The sequence below is a fragment of the Seriola aureovittata genome, chromosome 13 (genome assembly GCF_021018895.1).
Source record: "Seriola aureovittata isolate HTS-2021-v1 ecotype China chromosome 13, ASM2101889v1, whole genome shotgun sequence".
NCBI lineage: Eukaryota > Metazoa > Chordata > Actinopteri > Carangiformes > Carangidae > Seriola > Seriola aureovittata.
Window position 1 is genome coordinate 5,628,733 of NC_079376.1, and position 23,610 is coordinate 5,652,342.

At 34.6% G+C, this 23,610-nt stretch overlaps 1 protein-coding gene across 1 annotated transcript in view; it reads right to left on the reverse strand.

Annotated features, from left to right (window-relative positions):
* Positions 1–22,657, reverse strand: part of map3k9 (mitogen-activated protein kinase kinase kinase 9) — a 30,596-nt gene extending 7,939 nt beyond the window's left edge. The window contains exons 1-4 of the mRNA XM_056394307.1: positions 19,249–22,657; positions 17,579–17,992; positions 2,256–2,436; positions 70–218 (exon numbers count right to left, since the gene is read on the reverse strand). Of these exons, the coding sequence (XP_056250282.1) occupies positions 70–218; positions 2,256–2,436; positions 17,579–17,992; positions 19,249–19,639 (1,135 nt within the window). The 5' untranslated portion in view covers positions 19,640–22,657. The remainder of the gene's footprint in view (positions 1–69; positions 219–2,255; positions 2,437–17,578; positions 17,993–19,248) is intronic.
* Between the last annotated feature and the right edge of the window lie 953 nt (positions 22,658–23,610).

Genomic DNA, 23,610 nt, shown 5'->3' on the forward strand with positions numbered 1-23,610 from the left:
GTAGTTCTACATGATAAGTTTCACCTAATTTGCTATGAGCAGGAAATATTAATATTTTTTCTGTCTTACCCTCCATGAGACGTGCAAAGGGCTCAGGACAAGTAGAGGGGACGGGCAAAGCAAGTTTGTTCATTGCCACTCCATAAGCCACCGCAAGACCGTCGATACCCCGAAATGGAACTTCTCCAGTCAGCAGTTCCCACAACAGCACACCGTAACTTTGAAGTTAAACAAAAGGAAAGAAAGACGTACAAAATGATGATGAGAAACGATCATGACGGAAGCTGTAAACACTCATAATGGATATACATCTTCAAATAGCGCTCTTCCACTGATGCTACAATATCACCCTGAGATGAGGGGCTTGAGGTAAGTGCAAAGTCACTTACTCCATAATATCTGTTATAAAGATAAACGTGTGTATGAATATATGCATGTCAAGCAGGATGTTTGCTGACAAAGAGTGTGAATGTTCAGCAGACCTACTGTATTTGAATAAATGTCAGAAAGGGATTTGAATGGCTGTACTTTGCGCTCTACTCATGGAAATACCACGGCGAGACAGGAAAGGTTGAAAGAAGAAAAATGTCAACAGAGAAGTACAGTCGCTGACAGATTCACGACCAACGCCAAAACCACACATTGATGATCTTCAGTAAATGACAGAGAAATCACACAGATCTGGGCTGAATGTCACGGATTCTGTGTGTCTGATTCTGCTGTCATGTTAAATCATTATCTAAATTCTGGAAAATGTGGTTGATCATATTGACAGACCTGGATCAAAGAGCATTTGGAAATGACTCTTAAAGAATAACATTCAGATGCTCTGATGTGACTGTCTGCAATTCCTGGTGTAAATTGTAAACCTCACTCATGAAATCAAAATTATTTAAGCTTTTTTCTTCTTTTTTTTCAGGTTTATTCTACACTAATGCAGTAGAATTGATCAGGGAGACAGAGTAACCCCCTCCCACCCTTTCCCTGGTTAGCACATTCACCTTCCTATCATGAGTGTTTTAATGCATGGCTGCCTTCGCTTGGCTCTCTCACTGATCACACTTTAATCCTGTTCTAGAGGGAAACCCCACATTTGGTCTGGAACATCTGAGCTGGGCCGTTAATGCTGCTGCATATGTAAGGACAACACAGCAGACTGTCAAAGAAGAAAAATGACACGTGGCATTGAAGCAAACAAATTATTCATCTGACTCATCTCTGGAGTGTGAAACTGAGACACATTTCAATTATATTCCCACATTAAATATTCAAGTCTTAAAACAGGAATATCGACATTCTTACTTCTAAAGTTTAATCCACGAATCCTTAGGTCTATAAAAGGCCAGAAAATGCACGTTAATATTTCAGAGGAGCCCACGGTGACATCTTCAAATTGCTTGTTTAGTACGACCAACAGAACAAATATTGCTTTGATGTAAGACATTGAAAAACAGCAAAGTTTCACATTTGGTAGCTAAGTTGATTAACTCTCTGTTGGTCAATTAACCAATCAGTCTTTTCTGCTGTGCTTGCAGTAATAACACACAAGACTGAATCTTTAACAAACTACATTGCAATCGACACATAAAATATAAAAATTATGAATCAATATATATATATGTAATATATGCAATGTATGTATATGCAATTATGAGCGTTACCTCTGCAGAAATTATGTTGACCTAAATGAAATTTAATTGAAACTGTCTTCTATGAATCGCACTACCTCGCGCATTTGCAAAATCGTATTGTATTTTGTTTGCAATATGTACATTTTTCATTTTCTGCATACTAGCCTGTTTAGAACAGCCTGAAGAACATGCCACCCTGAATTCACTGCATATACTGCACAAGCATATGACAAATAAAACCTTTGAATCTTAAAATAGACGGGCCGTGTAGTAAAATATACTGTATTACAAGACATTGTGTCTGACTGTGTTAAGGCAGTGTTTTAAATAAAGCAGAGACACTCTCCATGCTGACTCCTCCAACATTAACCTAAAGTTCAGTGTAGTATATTTATAGTTAATGTACTCTTTAGCCAACTTTAGTTTTGTACTCATCACATAAAACACAACACTCTGTCCTGTTCTGTGTCTCTGCTTTGTTACTATGGAAACTGCTGCCGGAGCTGAACTTTTTTCCTGTGCCTGGTGGATAAACTGCTTCTCTTTTTTGGCTCAGATTTCAGACCAATTTTTCTACAAGCTGGTGCAGAGTGTTTGCTGCATAAGCCCCCGTCCTCTGCCCACCTCCAGACGTCGCTACCCTTGGAGAATGTAGACGAGCGGATGACTTCAGGAGCCATCCAGGCGTAGGTGCCAGCGGCGCTCATCTTGGTGGTACGGTGCCACTCTCGAGCCAGGCCAAAGTCTGTGATCTTCAGAGTCTTGTTGCTGAGGTCTTCCATCTCAACCCTCTCGAGGATTAGGACTGGAGCGGATATGTGGGTCGGCAATGGTGGAGTGGGAAGTGGGAGGTGGGGGGTGGGGGGTTCAGTTGGAGGATGAGGAGGAGGTTGGAGGATATGGGGGGAATTTGTGTGGATTGGCGGGAGTGTTGACGATAAAATAAAAGGTTTCAGGTAATCATCACCAGGATTGAAATGTTGGGGAAGACAGCAGCAGGAGTCCCACGATAAAGCACAATGCAAATGCAAAAATTAGACACACGGTGGATGAACAAAACAGGGTGCGGTTGGAGGGAGGCCATGATGAAAGTGTTGGAAGGATAAAAGCAAAGTAGAGAAAAGGAGAGAACAGAGAAACCAAGAAACAGTGAGCCACTACAACACAGATGAAAAACGCCGACCTTGATCAATGCTAATGATCTCACTGTGCATTTTTACAATAGAACATCTCAGACAAACACTGACACTACAGTTAAACTACAGAAATAACCTGCTATGACACACACATTTGCTGTAATAGGCTCTCAAACACAACCCATTCCCAACTTGCACAAGCAAAGCCGGGCTCCTCCTAACCACATGCTCTCTGTCTTATCCCCATTCAGCTCCACAATGCTGGGCCATCTGCTGTGGCTGTGCCCAGTGGAGAGGGTGTGTCTGCAGGCTGCGGTGCACATCAAGCGCCCCTTCATCTGCTGCTCATGTAGCTCTATTGCTACTGAGGCAAAACATGTGGCTGAAGTAAATCCTGCTCCTGTGTAGCTCAAGAGTAACACCATGAAACAAACACAGCTGATTCCCCCCGAGGCCGGCATGCTCCAAATGTATGCACGCAGTGTAATGTACAATGCTTTTGATAGGAGCATCTGCCATATGGCATGTTATGTAGATAGAATGCAGTAGAAATCGTTGATAGGGTGAAGGTGAATTATCTTTACCATGCTATGATGTTTTTTATTGTTTTTATGCCTTGCTATACAATGTATTTTTATCAGTCATAAAGGATGCATAAAACGTCAGAGTATAGTAAGGCGGAAAAATGTGGAAAAAAAGTCATAATTTAGTAAGGTATGAAATTTCACAAAAACTTCATAGGCATAAAAATGTGAAAAAACCTCATAGTATAGTAAGGCATAAATTTTCATAAAAACTTCATAGTAAGGCTTAAAAAGATCAAGAAATGTCATCGTATAATAATGTATAAAAATGTCATAGTATAGAAAAGCATACATTTTCATAAAAATATCATAGTAAAGTAAGACATAAAAATGTGGAAAAAAGTTATAGTATAGTAAGGCATAAAATTTCATTAAAATATCATAACATAGTAAGGCATAGATACGTCAAAAACCCTCATAGTATAGTAAGACATAAAACGTCATATTATAGTAAGGCATCAAATGTCATAGTATAGAAAGGCATTAAAATGTGAAAAAACCTCATAGTATAGAAAGGCATAAATTTTCATAAAAACGTCAGAGTAGAGTAAGAAATACATTTTCATAAAAATGTCATAGTATATTAAGGCATAAAATTTCATAAAATGTCATAGTATAGTCATGCTTAACAGCATCAAAAAGGTCATAGTATAGTAAGGCATAAAAACGTCATAGTATAGGAAGGCATAAAATTTCATAAAATGTCATAGTATAGTAAGGCATAAAAATGTCAAAAAGTGTCATAGTATAGTAAGAAATACATTTTCATAAAAGTCACAGTATAGTAATGCTTAAAAATGTCATAGTATAGTAAAGCATAAAAACGTCAAAAAACGTCATAGCATAATAAGGTATAAAAACTTAATAGTATAGTAAGGCATACATTTTCATAAAAACGTCATAGTATAGTAAGTCATAAAAATGTGAAAAAATGTAATAGTATATTATGGTATAAAAATGTCATTAAAATGTCATAGTAAAATAAGGCATAGAAATGTCAAAAAACGTCATAGTATAGTAAGGCAAAAAATTGTCCTATTAAAGTAAGGCATAAAATGTGATAAAAACTGATAGTATAGTAAGTTATAAAAACATCATAGTATATTATGGCATAAAAAAGTCATAGTATATTAAGTCATAAAAATGTGAAAAAATGTCATAGTATAGTATGGTATAAAAATGTCATTAAAATGTCATAGTATAGTCAGGCATAAAAATGACAAAAAACATCATAGTATAGTAAGGCATCAAATGTCATGGTATAGTGAGGTATAAAAACATCATGAAAATGACACAGTGTAGTAGGGTCTAAAAACAACATAAAAAACATATTCGTATAGTAAGGTACAAAAACTTCAAAAATCGTCATAGTATAGTTAGGCATAAAAAGTCATAGTAAGTAATAGAAAAAGTCACAGTTATAGTAAGGCATGTGTCGGACCCCTGACCTGACTTTGTTATTTCTATTGAAGTTATTGTTCTGTTTTCCAATTTGTGCAGCAGGAGTCTGGAGAGCAGAGCTACACCTAGATCACCTAGTTGGAAGCACCTGTGCCCACTGCTTCTGCCCTATAAGAGGTCGCATCTACAGGCTGTCTTTGGGTGCTTTCTCTGAGCTGCTCAGCAAATTGTATTTTTGTGTTCATGCAGACAACAGCTCACACCTCATACATCCCATTCATGCACACATGCACCCACGTCATTTATTGTACTGATGTCCACACCTCATGGCTTACCTTAGTTCTTTTGTGTAAGTTACGTAATTTTGTTGTTAATAAATGTATTATTGTTTGGACAACCTGTGTTCCCTTGTTTTTTGTCATGGATTTAGAATGGTTCATGAGGCATGAAAAGTCATAGATTATTAAGGCATAAAACGTGAAAAAACATCATAGTATAGTAAGGCATAAAAATGTGAAAAAAGTCATAGTATAGTAAGGCATAAAATGACATAAAAACGTCATAGAATTGTAAGGCATCAAATGTCAAAGTATAGTAAGGCATAAAAATGTGAAAAACGTCATAGTATAGTAAGGTATAAAAGTGTGAAAAAAGTCATAGTATAGTAAGGCATAAAAACGTCATAGTATAGTAAGCCATAAAAACGTCATAGTTGGTAAGGCATAAAAATGTGAAAAAAGGTCATAGTATAGTAAGTCACAAAAAGTCATAGTATAGTAAGGCATAAAAATGTGAAAAAAACGTCATAGTATAGTAAGGCATAAATTTTCATAAAAATGTCATAGTATAGTAAGGCATAAAAACATCATGGTATAATAAGCCATAAAAAGTCATAGTATAGTAAGGCATAAAAATGTGAAAAAATGTCATAGTTTATTAAGGCATAAAAATGTCATAGTATAGTAAGCCACAAAAAGTCATAGTATAGTAAGGCATAAAAATGTGAAAAAACGTCATAGTATAGTAAGGCATAAATTTTCATAAAAATGTCATAGTATATTAAGGCATAAAAATGTCATAGTATAGTAAGTCACAAAAACTCATAGTATAGTAAGGCATAAAAATGTGAAAAAACATCATAGTATAGTAAGGCATAAATTTTCATAAAAACGTCATCGTATAATAAGGCATAAAAACGTCATAGTATAGTAAGCCATAAAAAGTCATAGTATAGTAAGGCATAAAAACGTCATATTACAGTAATGCATAAATTTTCATAAAAACGTCATAGTATGGTAAGCCATAAAAACGTCATAGTATAGTAAGGCATAAAAATGTCAAAAAACGTCATAATACAGTAAGGCATAAATTTTCATGAAAATGACATAGTATAATAAGCCACAAAAAGTCATAGTATAGTAAGGCATAAAAATGTGAAAAAATGTCATAGTATAGTAAGACATAAATTTTCATAAAAATGTCATAGTATAGTAAGCCATAAAAAGTCATAGTATAGTAAGGCATAAAAATGTGAAAAAATGTCATAGTATATTAAGCCACAAAAAGTCATAGTATAGTAAGGCATAAAAATGTGAAAAAACGTCATAGTATAGTAAGGCATAAATTTTCATAAAAATGTCATAGTATATTAAGGCATAAAAATGTCATAGTATAGTAAGTCACAAAAAGTCATAGTATAGTAAGGCATAAAAATGTGAAAAAACGTCATAGTATAGTAAGGCATAAATTTTCATAAAAATGTCATAGTATAGTAAGGCATAAAAACATCATGGTATAATAAGCCATAAAAAGTCATAGTATAGTAAGGCATAAAAATGTGAAAAAATGTCATAGTATATTAAGGCATAAAAATGTCATAGTATAGTAAGCCACAAAAAGTCATAGTATAGTAAGGCATAAAAATGTGAAAAAACGTCATAATACAGTAAGGCATAAATTTTCATGAAAATGACATAGTATAATAAGCCACAAAAAGTCATAGTATAGTAAGGCATAAAAATGTGAAAATATGTCATAGTATAGTAAGGCATAAATTTTCATAAAAACGTCATAGTATAGTAAGCCATAAAAAGTCATAGTATAGTAAGGCATAAAAATGTGAAAAAATGTCATAGGATAGTAAGGCATAAATTTTCATAAAAATGTCATAGTATAGTAAGTCACAAAAACTCATATTATAGTAAGGCATGAAAATGTGAAAAAACATCATAGTATAGTAAGGCATAAATTTTCATAAAAACGTCATCGTATAATAAGGCATAAAAACGTCATAGTATAGTAAGCCATAAAAAGTCATAGTATAGTAAGGCACAAAAATGTGAAAAAATGTCATAGTATATTAAGGCATAAAAATGTCATAGTATAGTAAGTCACAAAAAGTCATAGTATAGTAAGGCATAAAAATGTGAAAAAACGTCATAGTATAGTAAGGTATAAATTTTCATAAAAACGTCATAGTATAGTAAGCCATAAAAACGTCATAGTATAGTAAGGCATAAAAATGTTTAAAAAACGTCATATTACAGTAAGGCATAAATTTTCATAAAAACGTCATAGTATAGTAAGCCATAAAAACGTCATAGTATAGTAAGGCATAAAAATGTCAAAAAAACGTCATAATACAGTAAGGCATAAATTTTCATAAAAACGTCATAGTATAGTAAGCCATAAAAAGTCATAGTATAGTAAGGCATGAAAATGTGAAAAAATGTCATAGTATAGTAAGGCATGAAAATGTGAAAAAATGTCATAGTATATTAAGGCATAAAAATGTCATAGTATAGTAAGTCACAAAAAGTCATAGTATAGTAAGGCATAAAAATGTGAAAAAACGTCATAGTATAGTAAGGCATAAATTTTCATAAAAACGTCATAGTATAGTAAGCCATAAAAACGTCATAGTATAGTAAGGCATAAAAATGTTTAAAAAACGTCATATTACAGTAGGGCATAAATTTTCATAAAAACGTCATAGTATAGTAAGCCATAAAAACGTCATAGTATAGTAAGGCATAAAAATGTCAAAAAAACGTCATAATACAGTAAGGCATAAATTTTCATAAAAACGTCATAGTATAGTAAGCCATAAAAAGTCATAGTATAGTAAGGCATGAAAATGTGAAAAAATGTCATAGTATAGTAAGGCATGAAAATGTGAAAAAATGTCATAGTATAGTAAGGCATAAATTTTCATAAAAACATCATAGTATAGTAAGCCATAAAAACGTCATAGTATAGTAAGGCATAAAAATGTCAAAAAAACGTCATAATACAGTAAGGCATCAATTTTCATAAAAATGACAGTATAATAAGCCACAAAACGTCATAGTATAGTAAGGCATAAAAATGTGAAAAAATGTCATAGTATAGTAAGGCATAAATTTTCATAAAAATGTCATAGTATAGTAAGCCATAAAAAGTCATAGTATAGTAAGGCATGAAAATGTGAAAAAATGTCATAGTATAGTAAGGCATAAATTTTCATAAAAACGTCATAGTATAGTAAGCCATAAAAACGTCAAAAAAACGTCATAATACAGTAAGGCATAAATTTTCATAAAAATGACATAGTATAATAAGCCACAAAAAGTCATAGTATAGTAAGGCATAAAAATGTGAAAAAATGTCATAGTATAGTAAGGCATAAATTTTCATAAAAATGTCATAGTATAGTAAGTCACAAAAACTCATAGTATAGTAAGGCATGAAAATGTGAAAAAACATCATAGTATAGTAAGGCATAAATTTTCATAAAAACGTCATCGTATAATAAGGCATAAAAACGTCATAGTATAGTAAGCCATAAAAAGTCATAGTATAGTAAGGCATAAAAATGTGAAAAAACGTCATAGTATAGTAAGGCATAAATTTTCATAAAAATGTCATAGTATAGTAAGCCATAAAAACGTCATAGTATAGTAAGGCATAAAAATGTCAAAAAACGTCATAATACAGTAAGGCATAAATTTTCATGAAAATGACATAGTATAATAAGCCACAAAAAGTCATAGTATAGTAAGGCATAAAAATGTGAAAATATGTCATAGTATAGTAAGGCATAAATTTTCATAAAAACGTCATAGTATAGTAAGCCATAAAAACGTCATAGTATAGTAAGCCATAAAAATGTCAAAAAAACGTCATAATACAGTAAGGCATAAATTTTCATAAAAATGACATAGTATAATAAGCCACAAAAAGTCATAGTATAGTAAGGCATAAAAATGTGAAAAAATGTCATAGTATAGTAAGGCATAAATTTTCATAAAAATGTCATAGTATAGTAAGGCACAAAAATGTGATAGTATATTAAGGCATAAAAATGTCATAGTATAGTAAGTCACAAAAAGTCATAGTATAGTAAGGCATAAAAATGTGAAAAAACGTCATAGTATAGTAAGGCATAAATTTTCATAAAAACGTCATAGTATAGTAAGCCATAAAAACGTCATAGTATAGTAAGGCATAAAAATGTCAAAAAAACGTCATATTACAGTAAGGCATAAATTTTCATAAAAACGTCATAGTATAGTAAGCCATAAAAACGTCATAGTATAGTAAGGCATAAAAATGTCAAAAAAACGTCATAATACAGTAAGGCATAAATTTTGATAAAAACGTCATAGTATAGTAAGCCATAAAAAGTCATAGTATAGTAAGGCATGAAAATGTGAAAAAATGTCATAGTATAGTAAGGCATAAATTTTCATAAAAATGTCATAGTATAGTAAGCCATAAAAAGTCATAGTATAGTAAGGCATAAAAATGTGAAAAAACGTCATAGTATAGTAAGCCATAAAAACGTCATAGTATAGTAAGGCATAAAAATGTGAAAAAACGTCATAGTATAGTAAGCCATAAAAACGTCATAGTATAGTAAGGCATAAAAATATCAAAGAAACGTCATAATACAGTAAGGCATAAATTTTCATAAAAATGACATAGTATAATGAGCCACAAAAAGTCATAGTATAGTAAGGCATAAAAATGTGAAAAAAAGTCATAGTATAGTAAGGCATAAAAATGTGAAAAAAAGTCATAGTATAGTAAGGCATAAATTTTCATAAAAATGTCATAGTATAGTAAGCCATAAAAAGTCATAGTATAGTAAGGCATGAAAATGTGAAAAAACGTCATAGTATAGTAAGGCATAAATTTTCATAAAAACGTCATAGTATAGTAAGCCATAAAAACGTCATAGTATAGTAAGGCATAAAAATGTCAAAAAAACGTCATAATACAGTAAGGCATAAATTTTCATAAAAATGACATAGTATAATAAGCCACAAAAAGTCATAGTATAGTAAGGCATAAAAATGTGAAAAAATGTCATAGTATAGTAAGGCATAAATTTTCATAAAAATGTCATAGTATAGTAAGCCATAAAAAGTCATAGTATAGTAAGGCATAAAAATGTGAAAAAATGTCATAGTATAGTAAGGCATAAATTTTCATAAAAATGTCATAGTATAGTAAGTCACAAAAACTCATAGTATAGTAAGGCATGAAAATGTGAAAAAACATCATAGTATAGTAAGGCATAAATTTTCATAAAAACGTCATCGTATAATAAGGCATAAAAACGTCATAGTATAGTAAGCCATAAAAAGTCATAGTATAGTAAGGCACAAAAATGTGAAAAAATGTCATAGTATATTAAGGCATAAAAATGTCATAGTATAGTAAGTCACAAAATGTCATAGTATAGTAAGGCATAAATTTTCATAAAAACGCCATAGTATAGTAAGCCATAAAAACGTCATAGTATAGTAAGGCATAAAAATGTCAAAAAAACGTCATAATACAGTAAGGCATAAATTTTCATAAAAATGACATAGTATAATAAGCCACAAAAAGTCATAGTATAGTAAGGCATAAAAATTTGAAAAAATGTCATAGTATAGTAAGGCATAAATTTTCATAAAAATGTCATAGTATAGTAAGCCATAAAAAGTCATAGTACAGTAAGGCATAAAAATGTGAAAAAAAGTCATAGTATAGTAAGGCATAAAAATGTGAAAAAAAGTCATAGTATAGTAAGGCATAAATTTTCAGAAAAATGTCATAGTATAGTAAGCCTTAAAAAGTCATAGTATAGTAAGGCATGAAAATGTGAAAAAATGTCATAGTATAGTAAGGCATAAATTTTCATAAAAACGTCATAGTATAGTAAGCCATAAAAAGTCATAGTATAGTAAGGCATGAAAATGTGAAAAAATGTCATAGTATAGTAAGGCATGAAAATGTGAAAAAATGTCATAGTATAGTAAGACATAAATTTTCATAAAAACGTCATAGTATAGTAAGCCATAAAAACGTCATAGTATAGTAAGGCATAAAAATGTCAAAAAAACGTCATAATACAGTAAGGCATAAATTTTCATAAAAATGTCATAGTATAGTAAGCCATAAAAAGTCATAGTATAGTAAGCCATGAAAATGTGAAAAAATGTCATAGTATAGTAAGGCATAAATTTTCATAAAAACATCATAGTATAGTAAGCCATAAAAACGTCATAGTATAGTAAGGCATAAAAATGTCAAAAAAACGTCATAATACAGTAAGGCATAAATTTTCATAAAAATTACATAGTATAATAAGCCACAAAAAGTCATAGTATAGTAAGGCATAAAAATGTGAAATAATGTCATAGTATAGTAAGGCATAAATTTTCATAAAAATGTCATAGTATAGTAAGCCATAAAAAGTCATAGTACAGTAAGGCATAAAAATGTGAAAAAAAGTCATAGTATAGTAAGGCATAAAAATGTGAAAAAACGTCATAGTATAGTAAGCCATAAAAACGTCATAGTATAGTAAGGCATAAAAATATCAAAAAAACGTCATAATACAGTAAGGCATAAATTTTCATAAAAATGACATAGTATAATAAGCCACAAAAAGTCATAGTATAGTAAGGCATAAAAATGTGAAAAAAAGTCATAGTATAGTAAGGCATAAAAATGTGAAAAAAAGTCATAGTATAATAAGGCATAAATTTTCAGAAAAATGTCATAGTATAGTAAGCCACAAAAAGTCATAGTATAGTAAGGCATAAAAATGTGAAAAAAAGTCATAGTATAGTAAGGCATAAAAATGTGAAAAAAAGTCATAGTATAATAAGGCATAAATTTTCAGAAAAATGTCATAGTATAGTAAGCCATAAAAAGTCATAGTATAGTAAGGCATGAAAATGTGAAAAAATGTCATAGTATAGTAAGGCATAAATTTTCATAAAAACGTCATAGTATAGTAAGCCATAAAAACGTCATAGTATAGTAAGGCATGAAAATGTGAAAAAACATCATAGTATAGTAAGGCATAAATTTTCATAAAAACGTCATCGTATAATAAGGCATAAAAACGTCATAGTATAGTAAGCCATAAAAAGTCATAGTATAGTAAGGCACAAAAATCTGAAAAAATGTCATAGTATATTAAGGCATAAAAATGTCATAGTATAGTAAGTCACAAAATGTCATAGTATAGTAAGGCATAAATTTTCATAAAAACGTCATAGTATAGTAAGCCATAAAAACGTCATAGTATAGTAAGGCATAAAAATGTCAAAAAAACGTCATAATACAGTAAGGCATAAATTTTCATAAAAATTACATAGTATAATAAGCCACAAAAAGTCATAGTATAGTAAGGCATAAAAATGTGAAAAAATGTCATAGTATAGTAAGGCATAAATTTTCATAAAAATGTCATAGTATAGTAAGCCATAAAAAGTCATAGTACAGTAAGGCATAAAAATGTGAAAAAAAGTCATAGTATAGTAAGGCATAAAAATGTGAAAAAACGTCATAGTATAATAAGCCATAAAAACGTCATAGTATAGTAAGGCATAAAAATATCAAAAAAACGTCATAATACAGTAAGGCATAAATTTTCATAAAAATGACATAGTATAATAAGCCACAAAAAGTCATAGTATAGTAAGGCATAAAAATGTGAAAAAAAGTCATAGTATAGTAAGGCATAAAAATGTGAAAAAAAGTCATAGTATAGTAAGGCATAAATTTTCAGAAAAATGTCATAGTATAGTAAGCCATAAAAAGTCATAGTATAGTAAGGCATGAAAATGTGAAAAAATGTCATAGTATAGTAAGGCATAAATTTTCATAAAAACGTCATAGTATAGTAAGCCATAAAAACGTCATAGTATAGTAAGGCATAAAAATGTCAAAAAAACGTCATAATACAGTAAGGCATAAATTTTCATAAAAATGACATAGTATAATAAGCCACAAAAAGTCATAGTATAGTAAGGCATAAAAATGTGAAAAAATGTCATAGTATAGTAAGGCATAAATTTTCATAAAAATGTCATAGTATAGTAAGCCATAAAACGCCATAGTATAGTAAGGCATAAAAATCTGAAAAAATGTCATAGTATAGTAAGGCATAAATTTTCATAAAAATGTCATAGTATAATAAGGCATAAAAACGTCATAGTATAGTAAGCCATAAAAAGTCATAGTATAGTAAGGCATAAAAATGTGAAAAAACGTCATAGTATAGTAAGGCATAAATTTTCATAAAAAGTCATTGTATAATAAGGCATAAAAATGTCATAGTATAGTAAGCCATAAAAAGTCATAGTATAGTAAGGCATAAATTTTCATAAAAACGTCATTGTATAATAAGGCATAAAAATGTCATAGTATAGTAAGCCATAAAAAGTCATAGTATAGTAAGGCATAAATTTTCATAAAAACGTAATCGTATAATAAGGCATAAAAACGTCATTGTATAGTAAGGCATAAAAATGTGAAAAAAAGTCATAGTATAGTAAGGCATAAATTTTCATAAAAATGTCATAGTATAGTAAGCCATAAAAAGTCATAGTATAGTAAGGCATAAAAATGTGAAAAAACGTCATGGTATAGTAAGCCATAAAAACGTCATAGTATAGTAAGGCATAAAAATATCAAAAAAACGTCATAATACAGTGAGGCATAAATTTTCATAAAAATGACATCGTATAATAAGCCACAAAAAGTCATAGTATAGTAAGGCATAAAAATGTGAAAAAAAGTCATAGTATAGTAAGGCATAAATTTTCATAAAAATGTCATAGTATAGTAAGCCATAAAAAGTCATAGTATAGTATGGCATAAAAATGTCAAAAAAACGTCATAATACAGTAAGGCATAAATTTTCATAAAAATGACATAGTATAATAAGCCACAAAAAGTCATAGTATAGTAAGGCATAAAAATGTGAAAAAATGTCATAGTATAGTAAGGCATAAATTTTCATAAAAATGTCATAGTATAGTAAGTCACAAAAACTCATAGTATAGTAAGGCATGAAAATGTGAAAAAACATCATAGTATAGTAAGGCATAAATTTTCATAAAAACGTCATCGTATAATAAGGCATAAAAACGTCATAGTATAGTAAGCCATAAAAAGTCATAGTATAGTAAGGCACAAAAATGTGAAAAAATGTCATAGTATATTAAGGCATAAAAATGTCATAGTATAGTAAGTCACAAAAAGTCATAGTATAGTAAGGCATAAAAATGTGAAAAAACGTCATAGTATAGTAAGGCATAAATTTTCATAAAAATGTCATAGTATAGTAAGCCATAAAAAGTCATAGTATAGTAAGGCATAAATTTTCATAAAAACGTCATCGTATAATAAGGCATAAAAACGTCATAGTATAGTAAGCCATAGAAAGTCATAGTATAGTAAGGCATAAAAATGTCAAAAAACGTCATAGTATATTAAGGCATAAAATTACATAAAAACGTCATAGAATTGTAAGGCATCAAATGTCATAGTATAGTAAGGCATAAAAATGTGAAAAAAGTCATAGTATAGTAAGCCATAAAAAGTCATAGTATAGTAAGGCATAAAAATTTGAAAAAACGTCATAGTATATTAAGGCATAAAATTACATAAAAACGTCATAGAATTGTAAGGCATCAAATGTCATAGTATAGTAAGGCATAAAAATTTGAAAAAACGTGATAGTACAGTAAGGCATACATTTTCATAAAAACGTCATAGTATAGTAAGCCATAAAAAGTCATAGTATGATAAGGCTTAAATTTTCATAAAAATGTCAAAAAATGTCATAGTATAGTAAGGTATCAAATTACATAGTATAGTAAGGCATACAAATGTCTAAAAATTTCACAGTATAGTAAGGCATAAATTTTCATAAAAACATCATACATCATGTGAGAAAAATCATAGTATAGTAAGGTATAAAAATGTGAAAAAATGTCATAGTATAGTAAGGCATAAAATTACATAAAACGTCATAGTATAGTAAGTCATAAAAAGTCATAGTATAGTAAGGCATACAATTTTTTTAAAAAGTCAGAGTATATTAAGGCATAAAATTACATAAAAATGTCATAGAATTGTAAGGCATACAAATGTGAAAAAAACATCATAGTATAGTAAGGCATACGAATGTCTTAAAACCTCATAGTATAGCAAGTTACAAAAACGTCAAAACACGTCAAAGTATAGTAAGCCATAAAAAGTCATAATAGTAAGGCATAAATTTTCATAAAAACGTCATAGTATAATAAGCCACAAAAAGTCATAGTATAGTAGGCATAAAAATGTGAAAAAACGTCATAGTAAGGCTTACAAATGTCATAGTATTGTAAGGCATAAAATTTCATATAAATACAGTAGTAGTACAGTAGTACCACTAGTAGTACAGTAAGGTATTTAAACAGCATAGTATAGTAAGGCATAAAAATGACAAAAAACGTTACCATATAGTAAGCCATAAAAACGTGAAAAACGTCATAGTATAGTAAGGCATAAAATGTCATAGTGTACCAACATTTTATGTTTTACTATATAGTATGACATTTGATTCCTCATTATAATATGAACTTTTTGGAATTTTTTTTTGCCCTGCTATACTATCATACTATTTTGGGTGGGTGGCAGGGATATTGTGACCACACCTACGCCCATGAGCACAGCTATAAATGAAACCGCTCAGTGGGTAAGTCCCTGTTTATGAACATTTGAAAAAAAAAAGATTCAGATATGCATGAGAGAAATCTTGACTTTCATGTCTTTTTCAGGGACTGAGCTTCATAAAACTGCCACCAACCACTTCACTACCACATGGATGCGTCACAGGGAGGGGCCTTAGTGTGCCCACATCCTATTCCCAACAGCAGACATGTATCCTGAGCAACTTCTTTAACCACTGATTAGACTAAAGTTACTCAACTACAGCGTCTGGAACCCATGAGGACCACCTTGCTTGATATTAATATTTGGGTCATGGGAGATTGCAAATCAGATGTTAAATATATAAATATAACATTTTTCATTTAATGCATTAAGAACACCCACAATGCTCAAGAAAAGAATGACATACTGGTTAGAACTTCTTACAGTATAACCTATATCTGGTGTAACAGACAAGAAAGGAAAGAAAACCTGTGGATTAGACACTTGCATGAGTAGACTGGCATGCTACGCTGTCCTGTACTCTGCCTGTGCTGTGAAGAGGGCATGGGTTTTCCCCACAGAGCACAGGATGGCAACTAGTTAGACCGACTTAACACTTTAAAGCAGCCTATTGGAAGTGAAGTGGCTGAGCTGATCACCAGAGAACGGGCCAATGGCAGGAAAGAGGCTGGCTGTATGTATTGGCGGAGCCTCCAGTAGGGAGGCTGGGGCAGAGCGTTGGGTAAATCCTCAGTAATAGGCTTGGGATTTAGGGGATCCAGTTGGGTAAAATGCAAGATTACAGCTGCTCCACAAACATACATGCAAACTCCTTTTCCTTTCTGCTCTCATTTCTGAATGATATACAATCAGTGTAAATCACTACTAGTTTATCATGGATTGAGCACAGTCCAACAGATTTTTTGTATAGCGTATAATATATATATATGACAGGTGCATAAGTTATTTTTGAGTGTGCCATTGCCCAACATTACCATAATACATCTGTGCAAGGTTTCTGTTTAATACCAGTTACTATTCCAGATCATGACATTACTGGCTTTAACAAAACACACACACACACACACACACACACACACACATAAAAAATTTGGTTGATTTGGTTTGGTAATTATGATTCTTTCCGGCAGTTAACTACAGAAAAACAACCGAAACTAAAGACACCAATAAAAACATGAAGGACTAAGCCTACAAATAACAATTATGATTATTATTATTGATCAATCAGGTTATAATTTACCCTATGATATGACAAAAATAATGACAAATGGCCATCAGATATTACTAGAGACAACAGTGATGTTTCAAAATGATTTCTTCATGTCTGACCTAATACCTACAGTAACTCTACAGATGTATGTATGTATTTATGATGTAAGACAGAGAATAACATGCAACTAAGGCTGAAACAATTAGGTGATTAATCTATCAGTCAGTTAGTAGAAAATGAATTGGCAATTATTTTGATGACTGATTAACCATTTAAGCCATTTAAAAAAAATAAAAAAAAAGTAAAACATTGTCTAGTTCCAGCTTCTCAAATACGAGGCTTTGTAGCTTTTCTCAGTTTTATACCACTGTAAATTGAATATTTTGTCTTTAGGAAAGTATGATGGCTATTTGTAACTATTTTTCTGCCTATTTCTAGACAAAAATTAAGAAAATAATCGCAAAATTAACAGAAATTATTAAATGCAGATCTATCAGTGAAATAGGAACTGATTAATGCTCTGTTGATTCATTTTGGGAGAGCTTCACAAAGCAAGTTGCTACAGAGATAAAGAGTTTTCTCACTCTGCAGCAATAACATTGACACACAGAGAGGAGAGACTCTTACTGTTGCTGGACTTGAGGTCCCTGTGAATAATGGGGACGATGGCCTGACTGTGGAGGTAGTGCATGCCCCGGGCGATCTGCACGGCCCAGTCCACCAGCGTGCAGGGAGGGATGCGTTTCCCCGCCAGGGCCCGGTTGAGGGGGCCGCCCCGGGCGTACTCCATGACCAGACACAGGTTGGGCTCCTGCAGACACACCCCCAGCAGAGCCATGATGTTGGGATGGTTGAGCATGGCGAAGAGCTTGGCCTCCTGACGCACGCTCTCCAGAGTTTGCTCGGCGTCCTCATCCGGATCCCGTCGCGCTGCCTTCACTGCCACCTCTGAGCCACGCCACACTGCGCGGTAGACTTTCCCAAAACCACCCACCCCGATGATTTCCTCCAGGGTCAGCTCTGAGAAATCAATCTCCAGGACTGAGGAGAGATGCAAAAGAGGACAAAGTGAGTGGCAGACAAAGCTGACATCGTTTCTATCTTTAAAGTGGCGTTCCAGTTTTGCTCAAAGCCATTAAAGACATTAGAGGTCAGAGCCAGGAATTCACTATTTTACTCAAGGATCCCAAAACCAGGTCATTCGGTTGAAGGATGCTTCCTCAAAGCACTAAGCCACCCTGCTGCCCCAAATTCAGAATCTAGTAGAACTATCCCTCCTGCTATTACACAAGGGTGAGCAACTGTCCTGAAATGTGACAGGTCCGTTTGGAGAAGCAAGAAAGGACGGGGAGAAAGGACGACAATCCTCTTGTGTTTAAACGAAAAGACTGTTTGATGATGTGAACAGGAGCCTGTGTGTCTTGTGTTTGGACTGTAGCTACAAATGTTCATGTTGTGGATTCCTAACAGTCTACTCAGCAGACTGACCTTGATGAATATTTCAGGTGGGATGGTATGTGAAAGTAGGCCAGCTGCCTCTGAAGACATGAAAGCCGACAAAGACTGACACAGCCGACAAAGACAGCTGAGGCTGAGTGGACCACCCAAACAATTTAAACCCTCTTAGAAGCCTGTTTATGCTTAAATGTACGTGTAAGGTCTGTTTGTGCTGAGCATCCTCTCGCCACATAGCTCACAAAAAGCAGTAAGAAGTGAGAGTGTTTACACTCTGGCCTTCACAGCACGGTCTGCTGGCATGTAGCTGCTTTTCATTCTGCTTACTGTATCTCTCTGAGGCCTTGGCTGCACATTTAGCTGCAGACACTTTCTCTCAACAAGCACTACTTGATATTTCCTTCTCTCTTGCTGCACAGTTTTGGTGCAAACACCATCAGTCACTGTGAAAATGAACGCAGACCAAGCATAACAAAGATTCCTGTTATATCTCCTGACAATAGGTTGTTGCCTGTGCAGGACTTGCAGGTACGTGTCCAGTTCCTGCTGAGGATACCGCACACATTGTGCATTGTAATTTGAGCACAGAGGCGGGGTGACCGCGGCTGGCTGTTTGTTTGACAGGCGCTGTGATGAATAATGGTCCTGAAGCTGGAGGATGCTTGGACCAGCCAGTTTCTAGGCCAACAGGAGAGCGCTGCGCCTGCCATGACACAGCAGTCTCATCGTGGGTTTCTGTGGCCTTCGAACAAAAGACAAGGGAAGACTCTGCCCTGTGCTGAGTTTTAGTGATAGCACATCCATTTCATCAGTACAGTGATGAAGCACAATAGGATACTCACGGTGCAGAGGAGGCACCGAGTACTGCTGCTCCGAGGTGTCCCGGATTTCCTCCGGGATGCCATTCCCTTTGCTCACATAATTAGACGGGAAAATGCCAACCCGGTCTGCTATCATACCGGTCCACCAGCCCTCGTCTCCCGACACCAGGGAGTCCTTGGACAGGACCTCCACCAGGTCCCCCCTCCTGAGGCTGAGCTCATCGTCCGCAGTCGCTTCATAGTCGAACACGGCCGTCCAGAAACCCGGCGCAGCGGGTCCCGCATCCCGCGTGGCGCTGATCCCATTCTGCGGTGTCGGCCAGCGAAAAACATCTGCTTCTGCTTCTTCCGATGAGGACACGCACGCCTTGGGACTCAAACTATTGTCCAAAGCGGGTTTGAAGACATCCATGGACGCGATCCATAGGGGCGACCTGGATCACTGCAGGCGCATCCACCTGACGCGGCTGTGCTGGCGGCTCGAAGCGCCCTGCGTCTGCACACACACACGCGCACACACACACGCGCACACACAGTCATACACACACACACAAAGCTAAGTAGCGGCTAATCCCGCACACAAACCCTGCAGGAAACTGGAGGCACCATTCTGCCGCATCGCCCGCCTTTCAATCACCGCTGGCTGCTATCAAACACACGGCACCAGCTTGATGATTTAACGCACAGTCCAACACCCAATCATCGCTGTAACTCCAGGAGCGCACTAGTCTTTATTTTAAGCCAATTGTGCCAACGTGCGAATCATCCCCGGCTCTCTATTGGTCCACAGACACGTCAGCAACAGTTTATCTCCCGCCCTCCTCTAAGCGTCAAACGCTGGTCACCCTTCACACAGCATGAACCTGCTCCTCGCCAACTGTACACACACAAGGAAGCTGTTGATTTTCTTCAAATAGTCTCCTTTATTTAGTTACAGACCCCCCCCCCTCAAAAAAACAACAAAATAAACAAAACATAACAAAATATTCAACTCAAGGTGAAAGTCCATGCACAATTCCCTGAAATAAAAACAGAATTCATATAACAAGGGGTAAAAAACAGTCCACATAAACAATCAAATGAACAATTCCCAGTGTTTCAGTGACTTGATGAGAGGACACGGAGTGTGTGCATGTGTGTGTAGTTGAAAATCCAATCAATAGTTCCTCCTGAATCTCAAAGGATTTGTCTTTACTTGATTAAATTTCAACTTGCTCACGAAAAAACAAAGAGATAAAGTCTAAATGTTGTAAGACATCAGGAATATACTGTAGCTTAGTTACTGACACATTTCACAAGGATCTGTTTGCACATGTGGTGTGTGCATGTGTATGTATACATTGTTAGTATTAGTATACTACATACAGAGGTGCTAAATATGAGACATGTGTGGAAGCCCATTTCTGCCAGGAAAAGGAAAAATAGATGAAAAATTTGACATGAATAAAACCAAACTGCTCAAAGTAAGTCAAAATTTTGTAAAAAAAAAAACAGTTAGACCAAATAATATCTTTTTAAGTCAATTATAAAATAGTAAGTCAAAGGTTTGATCATTTAAGCCTAAGGAAAGAATTTGACTTAAATTATGAAATAGTCAAAATTATGAGATAAAAAAGTAAAAATGATAGTTTTTTGAAAAGGAAATGAGTTAGTAAGAATAATGTTTACTTGACTTTTGAGTCAAAATCTTGCTTTAAATGATGATAGTTATTCAACATTTTACCATAAGTCATAACTATGAAATAAAGAGCCAAAAATATCAGATGAAAAATCAAAATCTTAGCTTACTAAATGTAAATAACAAGATAATAAGTCAAATTTATGAGACAAAACATTTAACTTCTTTTTGTATTATTTTTCTGGCAGAAACAGGCCTCCAGATGTGCGACATCTGAGGGTTTATTTTGCTTTTGTTTTGAGTTTTACTGTGAAAACTTTTATTAGAAAGTCGCAGCAGCAGCTTGTTTTCCATCAGGCACCAAATAAAAACTTCTGATCTTAAGCGTGTGAGAGAAAGAGTGAAGTAAGGTGAGGAAGACAGGGAAGAAAGGTTAGAAAATACCCTTTGATGCTCAATTAAGCTTTAATGTACCTGAAAATGCCTCCGTGAGACATTGATATCAACAAAAACGTTTCTGCAGCTCACAGGATCGTTGCCTCAGTGCCGTTTCTTTTTGTGTCAAATCCAAATTTGGAATTTTCTGTGGTTTGTAAAATGTAAACAAAGCCGCCTGCTCTTGGCCACACAGCAGAATGAAAAACACACAACACACCATACACAACAGGCAAAATAAAATATGACCTGAGCGAACACAACCGGGAAGCTTTGTCAGATATGGTTGGAGATTTGAAGTGAAGTGGAATCAACAGACATGGAGATAATTATGGTGTAAAGGTACGAGTTACAAGACAATGGACTGGTTTCACAGAGATGGAGTCAAAAGTAGCTGCAAGCTGAAGAAAAGGATGTTTTAAATGACACAAAGTGATTCCTTCACTCGGCTTCGGGACGATGAGAACAGAAAATTGAAAATCCACACCTTCGGTTTGGGCCGTCACACTTGTGCTTTTTCACCGCAGCATCTTAATAGCAGCACGTTCTGTCACGTCCCTGTCGTTACGTGATACTTTAAAGAGATCATGTCATCTTGGGTGGAAGTACTATGTTTGTTTGTGACGACAAAAATACAGTGTGAACAGGCAGTAAATGAGTCTGCTCTCCTAAATTCCTGAAAAGTTAATTCTGTGACAGTGGCAATATATCAAGAACACACTTTTTTTTCCCAAAATCTGCAAGTGGACACATAGATTCAAAGACACAGAGGTGAGATTTAAGTCAGTGAAGCCAGTGTTTTGCTTATGAACCAGAAAGTTGCTTTTATTCCACAGTAAAAGAACAAAACGGGTTGATCTCAAAACATCGTCAGCTTTGGAAATTTGCTTTTTTATTTTGACATCTCATTGCAGGCCAGGAAAAAACATACCCATCCATTAAAATGTGCCCCTTTTCTGTTACACACACACACACCAAAAAAAACAACAAAACAAACAAAAAAAAACAAAAGTTAAAAGGACAGTTTTCACCTCATCACTGAAGCTTTCCTCAGTGTCTCACAACATCATCAACCACAAATCTAACTACTGTACAGTGACATTTCACTTCCATCCTGCAGGCCGAGGGAAAAAAAGAAAAAGAGAAAAAGACTGGTGCCTTGAGAAGTGATGTGTACGATAAATAATTTGTTTCTTTTACAGAATTAAGATATGTATTCTTTAAGACAGAAATGACAGAACCGATTTAAGAGTCGTGACCTTTTGTGAAGACCAACAACAAACGCCGCCTGTGCACACGAGTGCGAGGAGGAGGACGCACAGCCTGGCTTCAGCAGGCAACATGCACAGCACACACACACACACACACACACACACACACACAACACACACACACACACACACCACACACACACACACACACACACACACACACACACACACACACACACACACACACACACACACACACACACACACACACACACACACACACACACACACACTGGCCGACGCTCAGCTCAACACATCCCGGCAGATAAAATCAAGAATACAACTAAATAAACAACACAAGTAGCCACTTTAGGCAGAGATAACAGTAAGAGCACTGGCACTTCCTTGTCATTGTAAAAACCCGCTCAACTGAAGAGTGAAAATATTTTTCTGTTGCAGGATCCGAACAAAGGAAAGGGTGACGCCACGAGCCTCAGCGGCTCAAACGATATGAGAAAAACTTGAGAACTTCACACTTCCACTGACACTGGCTCAGATGAAGCGACTGCAGATAACCTGTAGATGAGATGTGAGAGTCGTGTTGACATGCTTACCCCCCCCACCCCCACCCCGCCCCCCCCAGGACACCTATACTGTGTCTATGTAAACATACACTGAAAAAATTATGTACATAATGTGGGTTTGTGTTGCCTCTGAACGGGACAGTCAGCCGTCTTAACTGTCCTCCCTCTTATGCAGCAGTGGACCCGTTGCTCTACTCCGAATGTGTGTGTTTTATATATAAGAGAGAGAGAGAGAGAGAGAGAGAGAGAGAGTGAGAGAGAGTGAGAGAGAGGGGGAGGGAGGGAGGGAGAGAGAGAGAGAGAGAGAGAGAGAGAGAGAGAGTGAGGTGAGCAGGTGTGGTCCAGGGCCGGGGAAAGATCATCCCATTTCAGCCACGAGACGTATTTACAACACTGCTCATCACACAGGAAGAACACTGAGGAAGAGGAGGAGGAGGAGGAGGAGGAGGAGTGCGAATAGAGAAGTAGAAGAAGGGACGACCACAGGGACTGGAGATTGACATCCCCCTTGTGGAAATACAGTGTCACTGCCACT